This window comes from Leptosomus discolor, chromosome 13, assembly GCF_034619465.1.
Source record: "Leptosomus discolor isolate bLepDis1 chromosome 13, bLepDis1.hap2, whole genome shotgun sequence".
Lineage (NCBI taxonomy): Eukaryota > Metazoa > Chordata > Aves > Leptosomiformes > Leptosomidae > Leptosomus > Leptosomus discolor.
The window spans coordinates 20,335,971-20,362,650 of NC_141403.1; the positions used below are offsets into that span (position 1 = coordinate 20,335,971).

The 26,680-nt window shown below is 44.7% G+C and overlaps 1 protein-coding gene across 2 annotated transcripts in view; it reads right to left on the bottom strand.

The window, feature by feature from the left end:
- Positions 1–1,380: 1,380 nt before the first annotated feature.
- The window catches only part of ANKRD29 (ankyrin repeat domain 29), a 28,345-nt gene continuing 3,045 nt past the window's right edge, over positions 1,381–26,680 (bottom strand). Inside the window, exons 2-10 of one of the 2 annotated variants that reach the window (XM_086472710.1) lie at positions 24,272–24,382; positions 22,296–22,394; positions 19,506–19,604; positions 13,567–13,665; positions 10,509–10,607; positions 4,668–4,766; positions 4,110–4,205; positions 2,970–3,068; positions 1,381–1,464 (exon numbers count right to left, since the gene is read on the bottom strand). In XM_086472710.1, the coding sequence (XP_086328836.1) occupies positions 1,381–1,464; positions 2,970–3,068; positions 4,110–4,205; positions 4,668–4,766; positions 10,509–10,607; positions 13,567–13,665; positions 19,506–19,604; positions 22,296–22,394; positions 24,272–24,382 (885 nt within the window). The remainder of the gene's footprint in view (positions 1,465–2,969; positions 3,069–4,109; positions 4,206–4,667; positions 4,767–10,508; positions 10,608–13,566; positions 13,666–19,505; positions 19,605–22,295; positions 22,395–24,271; positions 24,383–26,680) is intronic. The other variant, XM_086472712.1, reaches the window with a different exon arrangement.

The following is a 26,680-nucleotide window of genomic DNA, read 5'->3' on the forward strand; positions in this document are numbered from 1 at the left end:
CAACTTACTGTAAAATAATCTCTAATGTTTCTGTGGCTAACAGGATGTATATTGTTTATACTGCAAAAATGACTGGGTTTTAATGGGGTGTCTTACAGCAACATGGTTAAAACAGAGCTCTTCACAAACCATCTACAATTTGCACTGCCTTCCTCACACAGGCACCAGTGATGTGTCTAAGTGTCTCAACCACAACAAAGGCCAAAATTGCTGTTGAGAGTTCATTTTCCATGCCTGCATTAGTGGGCACGTTTGAGTGTGGCTACGTGTAACCCTCTCACCAGCTGTTGAAACACCTGTACACTGCACACTCCTCCCTTAACTCCCGTCACAGACCTGGGGAACAAGTGCATTGCACCGTAGCTGTGGGTACTAAACCATAGTGTCACGTATGTGCATGTGCAGAACACACGTATGCCGCTCGTATAGCATCTGTGCTGTTGTGCCCGGCAGCTAAATTTCCGATGTACTTGTGCCAGTGATTGATATACCTTGGTTGGTTTGCTCAGCAACTGGTCCTCCCCTACCCACAAAAATGCGTGTAAGCAGACTGTCGGGTGGGGGATGGATCCCCACAGCGCTGCGTACACATGGCAGAACGCTATCAACTGCTCCACTGTGACTCTGTTGCTGGAGAGACTGACAGATCAAGATTCTACAGCTGAGGAGGACACCTCCTTGCTTATTGTTTGGTCGGTAGCTTTTGGCATAATTTGTAATGCTTTGGATAATTTTTACGGAGCTTCACGTAGTAGCCAAAATGTTACTAAGGCCCTGGGCCGGCAGGAGGACTTTTCCTGTTGGGATGTCGCAGGTGGGATCTCACCTCTAGCCCCACGCGGCACTTGGAGGTGGAGAGGAACGGTCCGAGCTCGCGCTGCCAGCAAAGGGAGGGCAGCGGCACTGCGGGGCTGCTCCAGGACCAACTGCATCCAAACGGCTGTGAGGCCTGGGCGTCCCTTCGACACAAGGGCCGAGTGCTCCCGACCCACCCGTGCGGCCCGCGGCACCCCGTGGAGGTGTGCGGCCGTGCCGGTACGGGGACGCGTGTCTGCCACGGCGGGAGCGCTTGCGCGGGCGCAGCCGCGTACGCTGCAGGCACGGCGGGGCAAGCGTCGGTGCTGGGGCCGGCGGGGACCTTGGAGCCCAGGCCAGGCTGCAGGGCAAACGCAGCTCCCAGGCCAAACCCTGCGTTCAGCCATGCCAGGCGGAGGCCCCGGCCCGCGGCAAGGGCCTCGTGCGTTCAGGGAGCGTGTACTGGAGAGGCTAATCAGTTCTGCAAACTGTTCCAACAAGCCCTTCTCGGGCAACCTAGGTTTACTGTCATGCTACGGCGGTCAGGGCGCGTCCCTGTCAAGCCACGTTTGCCACGGGGCTGCATTAGCTTTTCCTTTGCTTCTCCTTCGTGCGGAGGAGGCGGAGGATGCGTTCATTTTTCGTTAGTTCTGCTGGCAGCTCATTTGCCTGGAATAAAAAAACCTTGAGGTTATCAGAAATTAACAAGTATTTCCAAAACGTGGTTTAAAAGCATTAAATTCTAAAGAAGATGGTACTGGGCATTATAATGATGTGTTTATTCCAGTGTTGACTCCATCACTGTTGGAGATACCTTAAGAAATCACCTTTCAGTGTGCAAGTCTCACTTATGTCTTCAAAATAATCCCAGTGTGGGATTTGAGTGGTCATCTTATTTCATGCTGACTGTCCAGGCTAAATGGACTCCCTATGCTTCTGCCACAGAAGTAATAGAGAGCATAGCTGCTGATTTTTGGGGGGAGATGAGGCAGGTCTTTAAGTACCAAAGTCCATAAAACCCCAAGGAAGTACTTTAATTGCTATGAAATAGTGCTGTTCTGTAGGACTGGTAATAGAACATCAGAGTTTGGCTTTCTGTATTTTTTTAATACAATTTTGGTAACACAAAGTATTTATAATGAAGCTACTTCTGAAAATCAGTAATTCTATCCTGCCAATGTACTCTGTTGTGCCAAATTGCATGTTATTTAAAACAAACAAACAAACAAACAAACCAGTAGGAGAGGTTACAACCACAGACTTTCTTATACTGCACACCCTCCTGTTGCAAATAACCAGCAGTAGCAGAAAAATCTTGCACACTGGAAAATAGTTATCAAAACAAAATGCCTATTAATGAGAACTACTTATGCGAGGCATTGACTCTGCTGCCATCAAGTGGAATGATACAGAAATAACGGACACAGATTTTATATTAAACGGCCAAAACATTCAGAAGGCCTGTGCTGAATTACTTGTATTACAAACTTTCATTCAGCCAGCCATAAACGAGAAGTAAATACCAGACCACCGCCCATTCACAGCTTAACAAGCCCAGCTGGATATCAAATACTAGTGGCAAATAGTTCATAAACACAACTCAGATGAAGACATTTTCATGGAAATTATCAAACATGTAATGTTAAAACACTTTACGGAATAAAACCAAGACAAGTTTTCTGCAGAAAAGTTGCTATTATAAAAAGAGTATGAAACTATTTCAGTAAGCTAACAGATTTACAGTAAGATATGGGAAAGACACATGTAATTTGGGATTTTTTTTATATTGGCAATGAGCTGAATTCTAACCAAGCTTTCTTATCAAGGGCATCCAGATACACATTTCTCTTGCTGCAGAAACACCCTCCTTAGCTTATGGCTTATCAAAACAGTAACTGCTCCCCTGAAGTACAACCTAGCTAGCCCATGACTGGTTACTCCCAGACTGATGTAACTTCGCAAGAACCAGCATCACCAGTGGCACTGCCTAGCACCCTTGTAGATGCTTGTATGCAGAAACGAATGGACCAAAGGGTGGTGCTTCAGGAGAGGATCAAGAGGCAACCATGGACGAGCACAGAGACATGGGCTGCCACCGCCTCCGTGGCACACACAGCTCCGCTGCTCAGTGCTCCCCACCCGCTTCCCGCCTGGGACGGCGTGCCAGGACGTACCTTGTTCCTCAGGCACGGGTCCGCTCCGGCTTCGAGGAGCAGAGCCACTGTCCTCACGTTGCCGCTCAGGACGGCTGCGTGGAGAGCAGAGGTCCCGTTCTAGAAAATACCAACGGAGAAGTTTGGATCGTGCGTGGGAAGAAAGCAAAGGGCAGTGAAATATAAATGTTTGCAAAGAACTAACTTAGGACAAGAAAGAAGTAAAATAGAAGAGATTAGGTCTGATTTAGACAGGGTGCTGGCAGGCTAGTGGGCTATGAAGGAGGTGATGGTAAATGCTTTAATAAAAATGAGAGTCAAGTTCACTTTACCACAGCCATATTTCCTTTTAAAAATTACCCTTGTCAATAGATTAGAGGTGAAATGAACACAGCACTTGCTTCTGCCTGGCAAAATCAGCCGTTAGCAAGGGAAACAGAAGCAGAAGCAGTAAGGGAAACCATCTGTGCATTTTATCTGCTTAATGGTCTCAACGTCAGACAGCCGAATGGTGATTTTTTACGGCTGGCCTTTTGTTTGTGGCTGCAAACTGACAGTTCAAATAAACGTGGAAGCTATTTCGTACTTGTAACTACCAACTGAGGTAATGTCACCTGGATTTGAGTACATCAAATTGGAAATTAGTTGCATGCACAGAGGCTATCAAAGTATGTGATTTATAGGCACATAAAATTAGATCAGCTATTAAAAAGCAGCTTCCAAATATCTGTTATTTCTCAAGTCACTTTTTGAATTCAGAGGAAAACAAAATCAAGCAGAGAATCGTCTCACAACAGATCTCTTAGGACACTGTTTTGCTGACTAAATGCAACGGAGGGCAGGGTACAATGCCAAAAACTGTACCATCGAGACCAATACACATATAGTAGAAATAAAATCAGATGACAAAAAGCAGAAGAATTCCTGCTATGACACAATGTGCTTCCTCATTCAAAAAAATAAAATTCACCATTTTGTTTGAAAAGATTCCTTTGTGTGTGGCATTAAAGGCTAAGTAAGGTAATTTTGGTTTTCTCTTGACTTTTTTGGGCTCAAGGTCCTTATCGTCTTCTGCTGGCATAGTCGTAAACGCCACGTCTTTCATCGGACCCTTTGCCTTCCTAAGTTTCTGCCTAAAAATCTGCATGTTTCACAACTAACCTTTAGCAGGCCAAGCGTGGGAGAGAATTTCAGCAACTCTTCTATCACGTTGTTGTACCCTTTAATGGCAGCCTTCAGTAAAGCAGTTGTACCGTCCTTTAAAAGAGAGAGGAAGGTCAGTTCAGTTGTTACCAGTGCTTTACCTGCATTCCCTTGGCTGGAGGGAAACACCCACTCTCCTCCACGGCTCTGAGAGGAGGGTCTCCTCTGCTCATTGTCTTTGAGGAGGCACCTCCACAGCATATGCTGCTGGTTTTAGGGCGTCTGGAGGACTGTTCCTCTGGCAGGTGAAAACTTAAGGGTAAAATGAACCAGTGACAGCATACATCATCTTTGTCTCTCATTTATATGGACATTTCCATTCCCTTATTCCAGAAGGTCCTTCCAGGAACCTGTTCCAGACACAACAGGAAAAAGGGAGCCTGTGGTGGGACTTTACAACCTGGCAAACAGGATGGACTCTGGGGACACCAGCCCTCATTCAGGCAGACTTGCAGCCTCAGAAAAAGCTAGGGGGTCTTAAGCTGCAGACAGAGTGCAGGAAGAAATGCTACTCACGTCCCGGGCGGCGTCTCGCTCAGCTCCCCGGAGCAGCATTACTCGCACCACCTCACTGTGACCCATCTGAGATGCAATCCACAAGGGAGCCGTCCCGTCCTGCAGAAAAAAAAAAAGACTGCTAATGGTTTCACTTCGAGATCTGATGCTCCCTGGTATTTTACCGCCCAAGTCTACCTACTGGAACAGACATTCTTCAATTCCTCAACTAAATCCTGCATCACAGACAGACATATGCAGAGCTGCTTCCAAAAGCACGTGGGACCTCGGTGGATCAAGTCAGAACTGCTCCAGTTGTGGAGTAGAGCCACGCTTAGTTGCTGTCTTTTGCACAGTTGGCCTGAAATGTGCTTTGCTGTGTGAACAAGGTGAAGCCCCCTTTGGCTTACCAGTCGTGTGTAAAATACATAGGGAAGTTTGAAATGTAAAGGCCAAAGGTATCCTGAGCACTTTGAACTCTAGGTGCCTAGACGTAACAGAAGATACAGGCACGGGCGTGCATGGGCAGATTCTGCAGCTGGGTCTCTGCAGAACATATGGAGTGGAACTTGTTTGTAGAAGCTAAGGAGCCATGCAAGATGATCACCAACTTTCAATATTAAGTTATATTATCCACCCTCAGGGAATCTGGTAAAACCGTCCTGCCTTACAGTGACGGTGAGTCTTTCACAAATTTGATCTTCTGGAACACCACTAGAAAGCAAGGCAGTTATCGAGGAATCCAGCATGAAACAATCTGGTTTGGAAAAATCATGCTGTGCAATCATTATTTGAGCAGAAAGCCTCACAAAATAAAATGCGCATTCAGAATAAACTAAACTTTGTGATTGATTTCCATCCTGAAGGCAAAGGTGAGCTGAAGCACTAGAAGTATTTCTCACCTCAATTAGAACTCTGTTTTGTGTCTTTTCCTCCTTTTGCTTCTAAATAGCCTGATTCTCCGGACTACAGGAGGACTCCAGTGGTTATGTGGTGCCAAACTGATTCTCAGGGCTTTTACCAAAAGGCTTTGCCTGTATGGACTTTAACACAAAAGTGAGCCCCCACGCAGCAGGGTGCCTGCTTCTGCCTTCAGCGCTTGCCAGTTCCCCTCGCCACCCTCAGCAGCCTGAAGACTTGGCAGGAAAATGGAAGGCAAAATATACTGGGGCTTCCAAAAGAGCCTTAATGAGAAGTTTCAGAAGAAAACAACTTTTTACTTTAAATAAGATACTTCCACCTTGATCAAAGAAGCAATCTCTCTCCTCGGTGCCAACTGGAGATTCATATGACTTGTTCACGCAATCCACTGTCACCATTGCTGAACCAGTTCTCTGCTTTCTATGGGCTACTGACTTAACCCTTTGGAAGAAACAGAAAAGTTGTTTCTTCCTTTGATATAATACTCTGGCTTCCCTTTTTCTGATTCTGAGGAAGAGGAAATGCACGTCCTGAGACCTTCAGCCTTCTCAAATAGTGAGGAACAGGATCTTTGCCCACTCTTGTATCTTTCTCTAGAAATTAACTCATTGAAATTAGCGACTGGCCTCATTCTAGTATATATCCTGTTAATACAATTAGTGTTCTTTGTGATTCAAAAATAACAAAGGCTCTCTTGTATACAGCATATGCAATGTTAGCATGATGGCAAAAACTGTCCCTCTCCAATCTGTAGCGTTTTCCCTACCAGCAACCTGACACTTCCTATTTTTTCTAATCTCCCCCCACCAGAGGGCTCTAGAAAATAGCAACAGGGGCATTGAAAAAGCCTATGAAACTTGGAAAATATCTGAGAGCAGCCTCCAGAATTTAATCTGCATGAAGAACCAACGCTGTGCAAATCCACGCTTCTATTTACACAAGAAATGCAAGCACAAGCACAGCACCGGGAACACAGCAGCTTTCTTCTACTCACAGTGAAGTTTGTAAGAACGACTTCTGTTTTCAGGTACAAATGAAAACGAGCAGGAGGAAACACAAGTGTTGGGGAACATCACTGTTACCACTGACTGTCCTTAACAGTATTGCTGGCAGACATTATCCTCAGTATCTCAGTTACAGGCTAGAGGCAAGAATACATTGTGAGAAAAAGTGGCTGTTTTGGAGGACGTAGCCTGACGAGAAAAAAGATGACGAAGTTGATGGTGGGTTCACATTGGCTATTGTCAGCTTCTCTCTCTTAAGCAAACAGCATCTCACAGGCGTGTTTATGCAAACGTGTGTAATATTTATATGGAGTAGATGAGATTTCTGGCTATTTTCGTGTTGGTGTATGGTGCAAAAGGGATATTACGTTGTACTGAGAGGCCACACGAGAATTCCTTTGTAAACAGGTATTAGGGCTCGGAGATGAGTCAGGAAGAAAGCAAGAACTGGGAAAGACAGTTCAAAAACTACTTTACTTTTCTTGTCCCTCGGCCCACCCTACAGACTGTAGACCACTACATTCCTAGAACAATGTTAAACACCCCATAGGTTTTTGAGCTGTGCTTATTTCTGTATCGATTACAAGCTAATAGATATGAATTTTATCTCATTATGTCCAGCTGTTCCAAACATACTCTGACTGGAATTTCTGATGCTCTTTCTCTCGCTTATTAACCAAAGATTTTGCTTTGCAGCTTTGAACCTCAATGTGTGCTGGTAGCTTGGAGTTTTAGAAAGGGCCAGATTAGGGTGGGAGGTGAGATACTGCTGGAGTTCCCAGTAAGGACTTCCAGGGACAGAGAGTCCCTACTCTCAGGCTACTCAGCATAATCTTCTCTGTTCTGCACGTCAGTCCACTCACATCACTACACCAGCTGAATTCTTCTTAATAAGAAATTGCTTGCTTGTCTGAAGTCTATACTCTATACAGGTTTCCTGGCTTACACATATGTGTGATTGCATATCGTGTGTTAAGAAAAACATCTTAATTTTCAAAGTACTTTGAATCTGCTTAGCCAGTCAGGCTAAAGCCTGCTGGGACGTAGGCTGCCAAAAGAGAGGGTAAAATTCATTGGCAAACGATTTTCTCGCTTTGTTTTTGAGTTATAGAAGCAAAGAAACGTCTCCCACACCAGGCTTCAGACACTGCCCCCAGCTCTGTCTAGACAAAAAGATGACAAAAGAATTCCTGCCCGGCTCCACAATGTCAGAAAGAACAGAAGGCGGCTAAAATCCAAGAGGAGTAACATTGCCAGGGAAGAAATTTGCCAGGAAGCTTCACTATTCAGTCTTGTGAGAGCTAAGCTGAAGGGCCTGCACACGGACAGGCAGCACCATCCAAGATTCTCTACGGTGTCAGGAGCACCCCTGTGGGACTGGGAGATGGGTAATGAGACCTAAGGGGAACTGGTGCCCACTGGCGCAGCAGGAGGAGACATACAGGGCAGGTGCCTGCACTCAGGCAGATGAATTAAGCCCCCAAATTCACAAGGTAGAGAGGAAAACCTGGATACCATGAGGAAGGAGAAGCATGAACTCACGCCTGGCAGTCTGCAGCCCTGTATTTGATGTTCTGTTGCTTAGAAAAGTTGTCTACAGGAGTGAGAGCAGTGTGGTTTGTTACTGACAGTAAGTCATCTGGCATCGAAACTGCCCCATCTAGAGCTACATTCCTCATGACCAACATGCCCCTTTCGAACAAAGTACAAATTTGTTTGTTAGCAAGAAAGAGACTGAAGTCCATCCAACCATTACTTTACTAATTAAACAGTAAAAATGTTCCATTTGTTAAGGAAATGTTTCAGATTACAGTGGGCCCAAACATAAATGCCACTGACTTATCCAGGCATAATCTTAGCAGGGATCGGAGGTACCCTGAAGCAAAGCAAGCCCATCCTGCCGGAGATGAAACAGAGCCAGGAGGAACATTCACGCAGAGTCAAGTCTTTGCCTCAACTAAGATTTAAAAATTCCTCATAAAACGTTGTGTTGTAGAAATTGGATTAGAGAGCTAAAAAAATATTGTCAGAAAGAATTAGCTGGTGCATTGTAACTATGGTCAGCAGAGTGCAGTTCTTATGGCAACATGGTTCAGCTAACTCTAAGGCTCCCCAGCTTTATTTTGACCAACTCAAAAGGCATTAATGCATACCTTGGGCTATCCTCCTACATTGATCTTTTAGACAGTGTTAATTAGCAGCTTTTAACACTTCTTAATCTTGATCTTGGGAGACAGTGTGGAGGCAGCCTAGGAGCAGCTAAAGCATCAGTCCAGGGAGTAGCTGCCAGCACAGCTCTCGTGCTGGAGAGGTCGGGGAAGAGGCAGCAGGAAAATTACTTTACTTTAGGCACATAAAATACCAATCCAATTTCCTTACGCTACAGGAGCAGCAAGGAGGCTATACAGACCTACAGATGCAGCAGAAGTCATATAGATCAATCTCTGCTGCCAGGCTATGATTTGTGAGGCTTTTGGTGTAGATGAAAGGAAATACTGAAAATACCTGGCAAAGCTTGTCACATGCCACGTTGTCCACTGTTATTACAGCTTTCACATTCATTTGCTCCTGCTTGCTGATTTTTTACTTGCTGCAGTCAGTGATCGCAGCCTCCTGGCAGACACACATGACTGATTACAAGGACAAGACCTTACCCCATCAATTTAAAATGTGCAGTGAAGACCCAGGACAGCTACCTTGCCTGCAGGCTTTCAGCAGACCACAGGGGAGGCTCTCTCAAAGCAGGAAAAGATTCCTGGGAAGCCCTGTCTCTAACCAGACATTTCTACATGCTGGCAGTAAAGCTAGCTGTGCAACTCCCGCATCTGGCTACTCAAAGCAGCATCTAAATGCGCTGTTTAAGCACTGATTTTAGAGTCGAGAACCAGCTAAACAATTAAGGAACCCTCTTTTGGAAACCAAGTGAGCTTTTATGTGTCTCTGTACACCACGTATGCTTACATGTCCCACAGTTCAACACCTAGGCAGTCTCTTGCACCCTTGCCTAACACCAGGATACAGTGATGCAAGGTGGATCTAGCCCTTAGCCCCCTACCAGGGACCTCTGAACCAGCCACAAATCTAGCTCATACACATGGTTTAATGATCAAACAGCAGCCCCACTGCCTACAGAGGAGCTAATTTCATGCTTACAGTTGTCACTGGTCATATGCGTTTGCAGGATCAGGCCCACTAGAGTAACCAGCTGGCAACGGGCACAGCACGGCTTTCCACAAGTGTCAAGAACTTCCAGAGATGAAGATAACACTCATGCTTGAGTTTCAGAGTACAGGGTGTCACAGAGTAAAACTAAAAGTAAAAGCTTTTGTCAAAGATCAGCTTCGACACCGAAGCTGCAGTACTGAAGGCCTGGTGATTTCATTATACCGAATTTAGGACTGTCTCCTGCTAGAGATACCAGATTTTGGAAAGCTTTTCCAAGGATTTCCAAAAGAATGCAGAGATGTGGTAGGCTGTGTATGCTGACCTTCACAAACAACTTGGTTCAACAGAAGCAGATCACTAGTTGCAAGAGGTAGTGCAAGGCCCTTGCATCAACACCACATACAGCTGGAGGGTTTTATTTTATTCAGTTTGGTCCCTGGCCCAGCTGTGCATGTGGTTCAAACCTGTTCAAAGGATCAGTCAGCGCTGTGATCTGCTTTAGGGTGTAGGTGTAACTGGTGCAGACCTAGAACAGGGCTCCCAGTTTCACTTCTAGAAACAGTCTCGCTTGCACGCAAGCAGAAATGACTGGGCTACTCGCTTCAAAACCGCCTTAGCCATCTGAACTAAAACACGAATGCAGGCACAGCTGCAATCTGCCTTCCAGGGAAACACCTCCGTGGGAACCTGATGACCGGAGAAAATTCCAGTGTTAATTTTTCATAACTGTAAAAAATTAGACCCCAGCTCTGCCCTGAAGTGTTGAGCTTACCTGCCGTGGCTGGTTAACCTTTGCTCCTGAGGAAAGCAGCAATCGGATGACATCCAGATAGCCTCCTTGTGCTGCCAGGAAAATTGCAGAAGCTCCATCCTAAGAACAAATACATCCAGCTTACGCTGTGTTGAAATGACGCCATTTTTCCACACAAAACCAAACCAAACTGCATCAAGTTCTCATTCTTAAGCCATTACGCATTGTAACAGCAGATGTACAGCCATACTCAAGAAATAATTACCAAAATCCAAAGTCTAGTTCATGACAAACTATGGTAACATTTTAATTTGGTATGCACAAGTACTGGTCCCATCATATATCAAACCCAGTATTAAATCCTGGGTCTGGAATACTCAGAGACTAGTTCATTGAAGCATTGATCTACATAACTAGAAACTAATTCCTGTATAGCAATATACATTTACATTTCATTTAGCTTTTATACGTTCATGCAGAAGCGTTCTACTACACAGACACACGGTGAAAACATGCTCAAGTACTTTGCAAGACTGGAGACTCCAGCACTGAAGTCTGCCCTTGAGGCTGAAGGAGTAAGTACTGTGCAATACTACTGTGCCACCCCAGCAACTACCATGCCACTGCTCTGGCACATCTTGTAGGAAAAAACCCTCACCTGTAATATAATAATGTAAAAGTAGCGCATGCAAGACAGAGTATCTCATAGCCCTATCAGAAACAAGCATTTTCCTGCAAAAAGCTTGTGAAAGAACAAATTGTGAACCAATAATGGGATTTTATTTTTCCTCAACATGTCTTTCACAGAAACCTCTTCCTTAGGAAAAAAAATTAAAAGTTATATTTCATTAAGTTTTTTTGATGAAAATTTTTCAAACAGCACTATAATCCATCCAACCAACTAGAAGAGGAAATCTGCATTGAGGGTGGGACAGGTGATTACCCATCCTGTACCCACCGCACTCAGCACAGAATGTGCTAGAGCAAGTTTTCCCTGGAGGGGAGACTCTTTTAGATTAAACAGAGACATGAATGACATCACTGCATCTCAGATGTGCAAGTGCACATCTCATGCCAACTCATGCATATGCTTATCACAAAATACAGGGCATTTTAGCGGAAGCGCGTTGTTGACCTTGTTGGCATGTCACTATGTTGGGACCGAATGCTGTTTTCTGCCGAGAGATACTGCTTAGCTACTCCTCTTCCTGCAAAACTCAGCACTGACTTAGTGAAGCATGAGCTGAATATAGTGCCCCAGGGACTGAATCTAGAATGTTTGACCTTGATTTAAAGACAAATGTCCTGGTAAACAGCAGAGGTGTCTGCTGGCACTACAAATGCACACCCTGGGCCCTCTGAGGGGCTGTTATCTCTGGTTGCTATGTGAGTACATGAAATAGGGTGATGGTATCAGGGCCTTTGCAGGCGTCCTCCAGAGACAGGTATAGTGGGAACATTTCCATTTAGAAAGTAAACAAGGTTGTGTAATATTAAGAGAGTTCTTTATCGTAGCATCGATCCAGATGGAGAACCTCGGGTTCCCTATCACCCAAACATTTTTGAAGTCCTTAGGTTTTTTGCACTTGAATTGATGCTGTAATGAGAAAGCTGTTTTGAGGCTATAACATATTTCTGCAAGAAGTACTATTTAGTTAGGATATTCTCTGGTCTTCTCCTCTACCCCTCACATGAGTCAGTTTAAGATGATAACATCTATCTTGATGGTTTGGGGAGGAATACTGAAATGCATCCCTCTCATTTGGCCGCCTGCCAGTGAAAACTGTTAGCCAGATACCACTTTGCAAATGCAGCTTGGCAATGTCCCACACCAGGAGCCAGGCTAACGCTCATTTTCAAGAGATTGTGTTCTTATTTCATTAAGCAGCTGTTTCTGACTGGTTTTGCTCAGTGCCTGTAAGCAATAAAAATACATCTCTAAATGCAATTGCAAATATTGCTTATTTCCAGGAGAGCCAACAAGGAAGTTATTTTACTCTCTTTACTTCTAGGTAAGTGTCTGCAGGTGTGGCAACGTGGCTATTTTTAAACTGAGTGGTAACCCCTGGGATTACTGTGCCGCGGTATGAATCACTGCCCTCAGATCAGAAAGGCAATTGCTATTTGCACGGCCGCGAGGTGGGGCACCCTTTGTAAACGCAGGGTGAGGGCAGCACAGAGGTGGGGACACCCTGTGCGACCACGGCACAGCCCCTAGCACGCCGGTGGCTTCTGGGGTCACCAGCCCTTGCCTCCCACATATGCTCAGGGACCTAAGCGTGACAGCATCCTGCAAATCCAAACCCCATGGAAACAGCTGAAAAAAACCCCACGTATATCCCTGGAGAACAACTTCCTTTTTGTCAGTCTTGAGTGCCCTGGGGTAGGAAAGAGTGATGGGAAGTGGAGGGAAAATCTGCCGCTCATTTCTGTTGAATGCTGAAAAGCTCAACTTATTTGTGTCTCTGTAGGAGTAAATTAAATCCAGTGCTTCATTGGCTCAATCCAGCTTTCTGAAGTCAACTAAACAACGTCAGTCCAGCGATTTTAACCATTCTTTGCCCGAAACACTGACAAGCTAGAGATGCACAAATACCAAACAACATAATTTTAACTGATATTTAAAAGAATATTTTAAAGATATTTGAAGAGTTAAAGATTTTAACTTTTACTCCTCTTTCTGGTATAAACCTGGCGAACTGATTCTCTAGTACCTCAGGGGCTTTATAGCTATTCGCTCCTCTGTCTGCAGTACAAATTGTGGTAGAACATAACAAGGTCTTTTGTTCAAGGCTAATGGATAGGACAAATCCGATCCAGATTTGGTACATATCCCTCATACAGATAATGAACCAAAAGGCAGCCAAAACATCTTTTCTGATTTTGTGCGACTTCTCCCGAGATCATGAAAAGCAGACAGTTAACAAAATCAGTATCTCAGAAGAGTAGAGTACTATAAACCCACAACATTTGGCAAATGCTTCTCTGTGCTGGAGCCAGAGTATCCACCGTTGTCCAACCAACAGCACATTTGTTCCACCACCAGTGTTGTCAATATTATCTGCGTCAAATAACTCACATAAAGTTGATCGTGAATGTTGGCACCGTGCTTCAACAGAGTTTCCACTACTTTTGCATGCCCGTACTGACAAGCAGCGAGAAGAGCAGTACCTCCATCCTGTGAAAAAGAAAGGAATGGGTACAGTCAGCTGAGAGGGCAGGTGCTGGACTGAGCATCACCATAAAAAAAGAGCAACTTCTACGGCTTTTCAGAATTTGGCTCACAGCAGTTCTGTAGTTACTAGCTACTGAGTCTTTCATAATTTTAGTACCAAGTCTTGCCACATAAATCTTTAAACTTGGCTCTGTCACTATAAACATTTTTCTCCTAAGGTTTTTTTTAGTGAGGGACGGGAACTAAGAAAATTCTGCTTTTTGTTCCTTGTCTTCTGCCTTCCCACGAGACGCTTTGTTCCCTTCACAACTCCAAGCTCCTCCAAGTCTCCTCCCTTTACAGCCAAATCCCCAACCCCTGCCAAGGTCTTCCACCTATTGAAGGACAGCACACCTTTCCCCTGCTCCAAAGCCTACTGATCATCTACTCTTCTTTGGCCAGAACCTCAGCCCTGCTGTGTCCTACCTCTCACCTGTTTGTTGATTGTTGGCCTGAAGAAGAGTAGGGAGGATGCATTTCAAAGCATGCTAGGTAACTGCAGAAGTGTGAATCACACAAAACCCATGATCACCAGTGAAAGCTCCGTTACTTCTGCTGAAGAAGTGATCCCTGCAGGTAGGATCAACCCCAAGCAGTTATAGTTGCTGCACATAACCACTAAAGGGAGACCTAGGCACATGCATCGAATCCTGCTTGTAGAGACACTCCCCTGGGAGCCATCTGAGAAGGGAAACACCTCAGCATTGCTGGCAATTGACCCCAAGCCAGCCGAAAAAACTGAGAGAGCAAATGTGTGTCTTGCCATCTTACATGCACTGTGCCCTACTCAAAAATTACCATTATTTCTGACGCTGATATGGAGAGGAAGTTCTTATCTTCTGCCTGGGATGGCACCATGCCATTGTGCAAGGATGATGCACACCCCAAGTCATCCACACCAGAGGTCTTCTCTCTCCTTCCCTGCCTTCTCCCAGTCTCAAGCCCCTCCTCCACAAGATAAGATATCTAAAGTATTTCAGATAAATGGTTTCCAGAGCTGTTACTAATGTGGGCAAAAGACTCTGTTTTCCCTCAGCCTTGTTCTCTGAAACAGCTCCAAAGTTTTGTCTGAAATTTTCCACACAGACAGATATCCACAAGCGAAGTTACAGCTTGAATGGCCAAACAGATTTTTTTATAATGGGAAGTGCCAATCAAATTTATTAATCTGTGGTGCTATTTCATGTCTCTCATAACCTCACAAAAACTCAAGCTGTGACATGACTGAACTAACCCACAGGGACTGTCTATAACTACTCTTAAACCACTCATATGCACCCTTCCTCCCTATGACACTGAAAAGCAAACAAGGGTTGAGTGTCAGCAAAGTCACAGATGTGAAGCTCTTACGTGACAATCTAAGAATTGTGTATTAATTCTGGATTATTTGAGTAAATACAGTGTGTAACCAGGTCGGTGGAATTAAGTTACTCTATAGCTATGAGTCATTAGACTTTCCTGTCAAATTAAACTACTCTAATTTACTAGGGACTGCTGGAACAAAACACAAAAGCAACCACAATGGTTCCTGGATTAAAAAACACCTTACACGCACTTAAAAGACAATGGCAAAAGCTAATAGCTTTGGGAAACCTATTTCCTGTCTCCAACCAGCTGACAGACATTTTGCTCGAGTACTGAGTTACCAGATCAAAGGGCTACAAACGAAAACCAGAGACATTTTTAAAGAATCTTTCCCTGAAGGAAATGGAGAAAGAAAGACCAGTGAGTAAAGAGAGAAACTGTGCTATCCAAATCGGAGGTCCTCTGCGGGGAGGCAGGAAGCTTAAACATACTGAGGCTCCCCATGTGGAGAGTACATAGACATGGTCAGCTAGCTGCACACAGGAACAGTTTGTTTATTGCTTTATGGTCTGGTTTTTGTTTTCTGAAATTCTTGTGGTCTCAACAAACTCCTGTTATTTTAAGAAGATTGTTTCATACTAACATAATTTCTGGAGGGAACCAAATGACAGGTCCCAAACAAAAAGCAGGCCTCCAAAGCTAACTCAGGCCCCTTGCCCCCCTATTGAGCTTCCATCTTGCTTTCTCTTACACTTTCCTCCAGCAAGGTGTAGCTGGAGACCCCGATGTTTTACAGGCCATAGGGAAGGGAGACAAGCTATGGAAAAAAAAAAAAGACGGAAGTAAATGACAGAGTTTTAACACCCCTTCCAGCCATTTGGTTCCCTCTTTCCTTTTTGGCTTCACCTGAGATGAGTAAAAAGCTGAAGCAGCATCTTTAGTACTGGCAAGCCTGTTGGAAACTCTGAGCAGGGCAGCAAGCGGGAGCAGAGACACATGAGCAACCACAGAGGTGCTCTGAGGGCCACGGCAGCAGAGAGAAGGCACATCACCTTGCGTTTATTCCTTGCTCACATCCTGTTTTCCTAGCTTCTAGTAATCCTTCACTGCAAACCTTTCCAGCTCAGAGAGGAGCCAGTTCTCTCAGCTACCTCTGCAATTCTTCCTCTGAAACCGTTCTTCATGTCCCCACACAGCCTGTCCTCCCTACTGGTGACACATACAGCAGCTCCCAATCTCCCATGTAAGCACGTGGAACAGCAGCACCCAGTAAGACCTATCTGGTGTAGACTTCCCTGTCTATTTGCCTACCTCTTCCTTCACCTCTGTTGTCATCGCCTGAAAGCAGCTTAAAATTATACGGTGTTTTATCATCTCTGAAATATGCTGCAAGGAAGGGGAACTGATCTTCTGCAATCACTCCCTGCTGAAAAATAGCCTCTGACATACTGTTCCACCTGCGGTACTGCTCAGAAAGCACGCCACCATGAAAACCCTTTTAAGAAGCCACATGCTTATAACATGACTCGGAGTAAGGAAAGAGAGTATGTTTCAATTTATGATGCATACTTCTAGGGATGTCTACTGGGACAATGTAGAATGATATTATTGAATAATACTTTTTTTTAATATATACATAAAATAACCTTCAGTAGTACTGTTTATTCTCTTTACAACATCAGCGATTATTGCTAATCATCTTATTACACTGGTTTAGAACGTGGTTGCCTTGCCTGACGTAGTGAATATCAACTCTAATGATACAACAGGTAATAAGAATTGAACGCCTATATTAAAATAGTTCTCCTCACTCTTGCATATGAGTAACAAATGTAGTAATTACAATTCACAGAGAGGTACATGAAAAAGAAAACGTTGGGCTTTGCATTTCCTTGCTTTAAAGTGTCTGTTTCCTAGGACACACTCAGTTTGTTTTCTTATTTCAATTCCACATCTTCATTTACAATAGAAAGCTCTTTGCAAATTGATTAATTCTGCAATACCTTTTAAAAGCAGCCAGGATCAGCCCTATCTTTTCCAGAGTCCCTCCCTGCTGAGTGCCTTCATCAGAAAATGCTTTATCTCTGACCTAAAAACGCGTATTTTTCCAACTATATTGTTTCTGGGGTTTCAGGGGGATGAAGGAGCCTGTTACCTTAGTTGCCCGTTAACAGAACAATGGTTTGATTGAATCATTCCAATCTATAAAAAATACGTTATTAAATCAGAAAATTGCAGTGATACAAAAACACATTCGAAGGCCAACGGGAGGTGCATACTGTCGTTCTAACTCAGCTATCCTTTGTTCGCCTTCTAAGAGCCTTTTCAGGCACTACAGCTTGTCCATACTGTCAGTGCTGAAGTGACTGATACACCTCTTGAAGAGGTGATGAGAAGGAGGGAGTGCTTGGGCAGGCATGCTTGATGCTACTGGAAAATAGCCTCGCATACACATCACAAGCCAGTTTTCATGTTATGTCCCTTGGGAGTTGGTGTTGTCTTACAACCAGCTTGACTGGAAGTGGCAGAAAACTGTGGCCTGGAGAGGAAAAGCAATCTGCAGCCTAAAAGATACTTAGGACTGCCACACAGGCCAGGTCAGGTCTGAATTCAGAAGAGGCAGGCAGGAATATGGGGGCTGGGAGCAAAATTTCAAGGTGAGCAACTGCAGAGCCCAAACCTGCATTTGTCCAAAGGTGGAAGCCATTAGCAGTGTCTGAACGCAGGAATATTTTCTTTTCATTTAGATCTTTATTCCCTTTTATCTGCCCTGGTGACTCACACCAATCTATTTTGCATGCTTCATAAAAGATCACACGTTGTCATGAAGGATCAGACAATTTCAAGCCTGCTGCTCACCTTCTGGGCCAGGTCTTGGCCTCTTCACAAACTCCTAGTTCACAGGCTGTGGAAAGGGTATGGTGAAAATGGCACTGTCCCTCTAGACAGAATAAGGTACTCCGCCTCTGTCTTCCCTCCTTACCAAGTTTCCTGCATTCACTGCCTTCCCTCCTCCTGCAAAACCACTGCCCAGCTGCATGCTGAGCTGCAGTGAGTACCCCAGGCTCTTCCTATGCCTGGGACACCTTCGCTCCTTCAGCAGGGCTCTGTGGCCTTTGTGGCCAGATGACTCAAAGGACAATGGAATTTCACTCGCCCAATAGTATACAGCTGAATGCAAGAGAAGATGATCCTTCTGAATCCTGCTAACCCTCAGCTATACCCTGAAATAAAAGACCGAGAAGCAACTTTTATTTTAATGTGCAGCTTCTCTTAATAATTCTGTCCCACATGAGATTACCCAGCACTTTAAAATCCAGCTGTTGTATTTAACATTGCAACCTCCTACATTGCCAAGTTCCACAGCTGCACTCCATGTTAAACAGCCACAATTTCATTCATGTTTTTAAATTTACTGATTGCTGCTGGGTCAGAGAGTTGCTTACCACAAGCGTAGCTCCCTGGGGTACCGGAATCATTCTGTATGGACATGTGTGGACTCTGGCCACAAAACCTCAGGATTTTTAGTCCCTGGAGCATAAAGAGTTGAGCCTCTGATGTTCCACCAATTCCCTTAAAATCTAAAGCCTTTCCAGGCACTCTGGAAAGCAGTTATGGGTTGAGGGAATCATTCACATCACAGACTATAACAGCTCAAAAAATTGGTTACTGTGGGGTAAAGAGCTATTCCTTCTTCTTCAAACACATCGCTATAGATCCCAGGGTAAGTGACTGGCAAGCGTCCTCTCCGGCTTACGGGATTGCTCCAAAATGTGGCCAGCACGTCAAGGGCAAGAATACCTAATGAAAATATGTTGCTTTTGGTTCTGTTTGCTGAAAGCAGAGGTGCTAGTACTGCTTTGGGCGAAGAAACTGAGTTGATGTACTGCTGTCAATAATGAACTGCTGTTCTTAAAGCTGTTCCCCCCATGAGGGGTGACGGACCAGACCCAGGCTCTGCCATCTGTGCTTCTGGCTATGCTAAGAAGATTTTGAAAAAGGGCCTGCCTGAAGAAAGAAATAGAAGCTGCGAGGTGCATTTCTTCTTCCTGTCACAGATGGGTAAATGGGAATTCAGGGAAGATTGAAGCCATTATACTCATGTATCCTATGGTGGTATGCGGGGACATCCCAATGTAGACAAAATTTCAGCCTTTGCAAGTGAAGTACACATAGACCTGAAACGGCATCCTACCTGACATGAACAAAAAGACCCTTTGTTCTTGTACTGGAGGATGGCTTAAGAGGAAAGACTGGTATCACTGTCAAGGGACTGATCTTGGATCAACTTATGCCATTAAGTCTAGGTGGTAAAAGCTAGTCCCTAGTTAGTATTTTCACAATATGTTGTGTTACTCACATTACTCAGCAAATGTTCAAGTGAGGAAATCCTTTTATCGCCTTCCCACTGCCATGTCATGTTTCACGTGAATAGGAAAAAACCAGCCTTGATTGATAATCAGTGTATCAGCATGCAAAAAATTGACCCATCATCTTACTTTATTCTTAAATTCAGTGGAGGCTCCAAATTCAAAGAGAAACTTCACTACGTCGTTGTGGCCTTGCTGTGCAGCAAAGAACAGCGAAGTTGCTCCTGACTGTGGGGAAAAAAATGCGTTAAAAAAAATCCCAAACACATTACACACGTTACACACTTGACTGAAGTATACACATGCACACATTTCAAATGAAAAAGTATTGAGCACCATCAGTTGAATGTCAGCTGAAAAGACATGATCCTTTTGAGGACTCCAGAGGACACCAGGTATTTTACGTCAGTTTTCTTCCCATCGCACTAAAAAACCTGTCCAGCATCATACATTTGAGTAAAATCCAAGTTTCACGTGGGGCTGCTGCACAGAGTTTCTAATATAGACCTCTTCGGATGCACTCACTTCTACCCAGTCATCAGAAAGGGAAAGCAAGCCCAGAGTGAGAACAGTCTTGCACAACAGAGGAACAGCCAATTTGAAACCAACCCCTATTCCACCTGCCGCTGCGACCTCAGACAAATAGGAGCATGGGATGGATTTGGAACAGGGTGCGGCAAGACCATGGAGGCAGTTATTCAGTATGGCAGAGCCGAACCTTGCTTGACACTCCACTGACAGAAACTGTGACCGCTGCTGGTGTAAGTCATCCTTGCTTTCGCAGCGGTAGCTCCCCATCCGGCCAAGCAGCCTTCAAGCAGCTATAACCAGCCCTGCAACTCCTGCTTTCCCTTAACCTCACTGGAGAATGGAAACCCCATATTTTATACCAGTTGTATAAAATTCTGTCATTAACGTGTGAGTAAATCAGGACCCCAAAAATGAGTATGAGGGAAGGGGAAGGGGAAGGGGAAGGGGAAGGGGAAGGGGAAGGGGAAGGGGAAGGGGAAGGGGAAGGGGAAGGGGAAGGGGAAGGGGAAGGGGAAGGGGAAGGGGAAGGGGAAGGGGAAGGGGAAGGGGAAGGGGAAGGGGAAGGGGAAGGGGAAGGGGAAGGGGAAGGGGAAGGGGAAGGGGAAGGGGAAGGGGAAGGGGAAGGGGAAGGGGAAGGGGAAGGGGAAGGGGAAGGGGAAGGGGAAGGGGAAGGGGAAGGGGAAGGGGAAGGGGAAGGGGAAGGGGAAGGGGAAGGGGAAGGGGAAGGGGAAGGGGAAGGGGAAGGGGAAGGGGAAGGGGAAGGGGAAGGGGAAGGGAAAGGGAAAGGGAAGGGAAGGGAAGGGAAGGGAAGGGAAGGGAAGGGAAGGGAAGGGAAGGGAAGGGAGGGAAGGGAAGGGAAGGGAAGGGAAGGGAAGGGAAGGGAAGGGAAGGGAAGGGAAGGGAAGGGAAGGGAAGGGAAGGGAAGGGAAGGGAAGGGAAGGGAAGGGAAGGGAAGGGAAGGGGAGACATGCAGGCTTTCCTGACTTTCGGCTCTACATGAAATTCACTCCAGTGCATAAAGCCTTTACAATAGCACATGGCCTCTCAGGACTATTTCAAAGCCTCCTCTCCCAGACACCTTTACGGGGCTCTCACCTCCCCAAGCTTCACAACAACTTCAGCGTACAAGACCACTGGTATGGGCATGTTGATTTAGTTTCAGAACAGTGCCGCTGGTCTTTAGGGCTTAAACTTCATCTGTTTTGCTTCCTCTCTGCAACAGAGTGATTTTGGAGGACTTCAGTACTTCTCTTTTTGTTGGCTTGCTGAATCCTGAGCAACACTCAAGAGCAGCTCCAAAAAGCTGTTCTCAACTTTTCCATTTGTTCCTTCCTTTTCAAGCAATGTTTACCTAAGGGAAGGGACACGTTTCAATACAAGTTTTGTTGGAACAGGACCCCAGTGAAAGACACTGGCAATCATGGTTAGAGCAAGTTTAGGCCAGTAAGTGCAAAGATACTTATATCATCGAACGTGGCATTCACCGACTCAGTAACTTGCAGATGTCAGCATGAGATTAATGCTCTAGTTCCACGTAACCAAGGAAAGTGAGAAACATTGGCTTGTACTGTTAAAGCGAAGAGCATCCTGCTGTCCTGCACTGCCTGCTGCCACCCCATGTTACTGCATGCCCTCCTTAAACTGCTCTTCTCTTGGGACCAGTATAAGTGTTGTTCCAGAGCAATCCTGCCCCCTGCGTAGCCAGCACACAGAGCAGAGCAGCTGCAGGGACTCCTCACAACCATCTTGCGCAGAGTATAAGGGGAAGGCACTTTCCCAAAATCAGCCGCTGACGTTGTCCCTTCCACAAGCAAGCTTGTCATGGTGCGAGAGGTGCCCTGAATGCAAAGCAGAGACGCAGGAGATGGTACAGGGGATTAAGCTGGGCGACTGTTAGAGATGAGTTGGCTCAGACTAGGAGGCAGAGACTCCAAAGCATACAGAGTCAAAATAATCCCCGGGCTAGCAATGGCATCCACTCCATTTTAATGACCAGGCTCTGCAAATCAAAAAGTAAAGGACTTTTCCTCATCATTTATCCCATCCAGAGAGCTGTAAATTACTGTGCCCATAAGTAAAACTGCAGATGCATAAATGGTGTAACCCTGGGGGGTTACATCTCAGATGTAACTGCCCCTCACCAACCAGATGTGCTGGAAATGTTTGATGAATTATTTACAAATGTACCTCTGGCATCTCATTTTCTATTATAAACTCCAGAGATCTGACTCCTTGATGTCCTCAGGAGAACAGACCCTGTTTATACATGCACTGCACAGCAAGTGACAAAGAAGCAATTGGCAAAAAGCAACGGCCAACACTTTTATTATTTGCAATAAACCAAGAGTCATTTAATCAATCCCTGTTCGAACGCTGAACTTCTCCTACCTCTCTCTGCAGATTGATATCTGCTCCTTGCAACACCAATTCCCGTACACAATCTATGTGGCCATAGTAAGATGCTACCATCAGAGCTGTTGTGCCAAGCTGGGAGTAAGGAAAAACAAGTCAGTACCTTTAACAGATGCCTCCAGCAATGAATCAGGCTGTCTCGAAGAGACAGTACCTCTTCTGAAAAGCTGAAGGAAGCTTATGATCAATGAAAAACTTGCTATAATTTAAAACTTACTATCAAGAATACTCTGAAAATGAGTAACTGGCAGTTGTTAAAGCAAAAACATTACAGATTTGCCTGCAGTGCTAAGACCTGACTGTTCAACAAATATATATACAATTACTTCACCTTATTGTTCCAAAATAAGTGCAACAAGAATAACAAGAAAGTTTTTGGTTTATAGACAGCATTTTTATCAAAGAATCCCAAAGATCTTTGCATCATTTCCACAAGAATAACCTTAGACACAGGAGCCGAGTGACTTAGCTGAGTCACTTCATTGTGAGTCATAGTCAGGAGCAAGGTCTGGGTGTTTTGAATACTAATTCCCTACCCAAATGAAGAGAGCAAACTCACTCTGTGACTCTTCACATTACATGAGAGAATGTTCCATAGCAGAACTACGTGTTCACATTCCCTCAGTACCCCATAAGGTCACCGCTCCAGTGAAACACATAAGATTTAGGCTATATGTATCTGGTGCACGGACAACATGTGGAAATCACATCCATGAAGATGAAATTAATCCTGCTAAAACATTCACACACACCAGCTCAATTTAAAGGAGGAATGTGTGACATTACAAAAAAAGAAGCATGCAGCCTTAATAGTACGAAAATGTTTTAGTCTAGAAAACGTGTATGCCCGATATAATTAATAAGTCAGGATATTCTACACTGCATTGTAAAAATTCTTTATCAAGGTTGCCTAATTTTGAGAGAAAACGAGCACTAGTGGACCTCATGTCTTTACATCTATCTCTGTCCTGTTTACTTCATGCCCCCATCTGAATATCCTTCCCTTCGTGTCAAAATGACACTCACAGCATCAGCTCCAGAAGTACTTCAGGAAAAATACTTGCCGACAGGGCAAAAATGAAATGAAAATTAAAAGATAGGTTAAAGTCAACGGGCTTAGAAAATCTCTTGCACTTTGAAAGTATTCAGAGTGAGAGAAGTTGTGGCAGGTTCACGTTTCAGGCTGGAAGTGGCACTAAACCTGTACAAGACAGGCACGACTCTCAGTGAGTCAGTCCCAGCACCAAAGAAACCTGGGAACTTCTCAACCTTAGTTTTCCTGCTCTTTGTCATAGCTTAGTACAATCAAGTGCCTCTCATATGTTGTAAGCAGAACAGCAAGGCATACCCATTATCTGTGTTTTCCAACCCATTTCTAATCTCAAAACTAATTTCAACCCATGCCAATACAGTAAGGAAATCCCCATGAAATCTATCTGTCACATGTCTGGGCTCCTCTTTGCTTGGCAATCTTACTGTGCCTTCCTGTTGGTCCCAAGTCCAGGAGGTACTGGGGTGGGGGAGGAAGAAAGGAGGCCAGCAGTTCTTCTAATTATGAGGAACTCTTGATTGATAAGCTGTCAGAATCATGGCAACCTGGGCTCGTCGAGTCGACCCTTCATCGTGATCTATTACTACAGAGACATTTCCTTGCAAAGAGAAGCCCGAGGTGCTAGGATCTGTGTTTTTAATGTCAGCGCCACAAATAACTGTGTAAGACACATTTTTGAGTGCTGGCAAATTCCTAACCCCTCGCCACTGATGTAAATCATCGTGCTAGTTTATCTTGAGTTTCAAACTTGCTTCCTGACAAGAGAAGGTTTTAAATCACCCCTAAGTGCCATAAGACTCTCAAATGTCTTGTGTTAAATCCCTGCCACACTCTCAGTGCAGCGGGCTATGGAAAGGGACGTAAAATCAGCGCCGTGGGTGTAGGCGCATTGTGTGCATACGCTGTCTTTGCAGTCCACGTCTACTCGCCCACTGTTCAGCAGCAGCTGGAGGAGAGCCAGGTTTCCTTTTCTTGCAGCCCAAAATGCAGCATTGGCAAGTGGTGTTTCTTTCTGGAAAAAAAAAACCAACAACAAACAAACCACAAACAAACCACTTTGGAAGATACATTGGACAGACACACAAGCAAAGCCCGCATTCAAACGAGGCAAGTTTCACCCTAGTGTGCTGTTCTTTCAAAACCAGGGCATGGAAGAGGAGGTGATTTAATTTCTTTGTGCAATTAAAGAGACCAGTCTCCCTGTGCTACCTTATGTTGTTTCAGGTCTTCCCTGTGCCCATGGCAGCCTATGACTCTTAGCTTGCTCTGTAATGAGAGATGACAATGCTAGTCCAGATCCTCAGGGAAACATCACAGAAAACAAACGTGCTAACTGGTACCTGTATTGTCTGCTTCTGTGGTGGGGCTGGGCACAGTTAGAGAGGCTGAATCATCCTGCTGACATGTCCTGCTGCAGTACCTCCTCCTGGGTTTCAGGTCAGCTCTCTGCTGTCTCCTTGTTTTCTGCACATAAAGTCCCAATACAGGAAAAGTATCGCTCCTGCATCTCCCACACTGTCTGGTCTGCCTCCTCCCTGGAATTAACACTGTAACTGTGGGCACATGAAATATCTCCTGGGTGATGCTAGAAAAAAAAGGCTAAAATCTTGTCTATAGACTTACAGATTCACTACCAGGTATGCAAGGCAATATGTAAGGCAAAATCGGGAGAGTCTGAAATCTAGATAACACAGGCCACTGTTGAACAAATTGGTAGTAATATACTACTTTTTTTGAGGCTTTCTTAGTCCTAGAAACAATGCCACAGTGTGACTTCTCCTGGGTAGGAGCAAACTATCACTGCCCAGCATAGGAAGGAGACAGCACAAATAGACACAGACTTTGCTCCTGACCTTATCTGATCCATGCAGGCAGCTGCCAAAATGCTGCCCCGGCAGGCGAGCACTGCGTCGGGTGAAGTGCAGAGGGGAAACTACACTGTGGTAGCAACAGTACGTATCCTAGAGCAGACTCATGCTGCTGATTCTTTAGTAAGGGCCAAAACCACCAGCAGTTGAGTAAAGCATCATTTCACTGATAGTCATCTTAGATCAAAACAGTGTCAAAAATACCCGGGCGCCTTGCTCTCCAGTGAATCCTGCCTTCAGGATAACTCAGAGAGAGTGCAGAGTGGATATAAAAGTCAATCACTCTGCTTCAGAGAATGTAATACACACTTCTCCGTATCTAAATGTCAATGTGCACATGTAATGTGGTAGAGAATCAGGATTGAATGGTTTTATGGTTGATACTTAAAATGCACGCATACAGCAGAGTGTAAATTGCTTCCTTCACTGACATGCGGGTAATAAACCTTGTGGAAACCAGCAGACAGAAGACCAGTCCTGTATGAGTCTATCCCAGATCCATCCCACCGAGCAACATGGGTTGCATTTTTAATACTCATAGGCTGGAAAATCGGCGGCTGTTTGAGAGAAGTTTCAACCATTCGATAAATTATAAGACACCTCCTATACACTGATAGCAATATTTCTTGTACCAGTACACACAGGGCCAGGAGTCTGAAAAATTTAGCAAGCACAATAGGCTAAATTCCGATCTTCCTTTTACAGCTAATACATTTCCCCCGGTGAATCTGTAGACAACGTCAAGTAAAGTAGAAGTAGCAGTTTATACCCTCCTTGCTGGCAACACAGTACTGTTCTCCTACATTTACCCTTACAACCACAAAAATGTTATGTAAAAGCAAACGATTGACCTAAACACACAGTGGCCCATGTTGCCCTTTTTGTTCGGATTTAGTAGGCAGCTATTTATTTATAGAGCTGGTAGTTAAGAATATTGTCTTTATTATTACAATATTCAGTGGAAAGCTACTGCAAACGAATGATTTTTAGACCTTGCAGAATGGGAAATCAAATTCCTTACCTTTTATTGTCTCACTCGATCCCCTAAAGTTTTAGAAAGCTTTGGGGTATGGCAATATATCCATACAGGGCAAGATTTATTTCATCCAGCCCGGTTTTCACCACAAGGGCACAGTAGCAATGTGACTGCATTTCATTATGCCTACCGTACACCACCACCCTTATCGATCAGGTAGACAGGAATTGGAATCAATATTCAGGAACTCTTTACCTGCTTTCATCAGCTTACATGAGGAGAGAAGAGAACTAAGTTGCAAGTGGTACCCTAGTCTGGAAGTAGAAGTCCAAAGTCTTTAGCCTTACGAGTCATGAATTACTACCTCTTTTTTTCCCTGTAATTCCTACCGTAGCTCTTCAGCAAAGTTGTCCTCATACTTTGGATCAGACCCAAGGAATGGAAGAACTCTCCAGTGCATCACGAA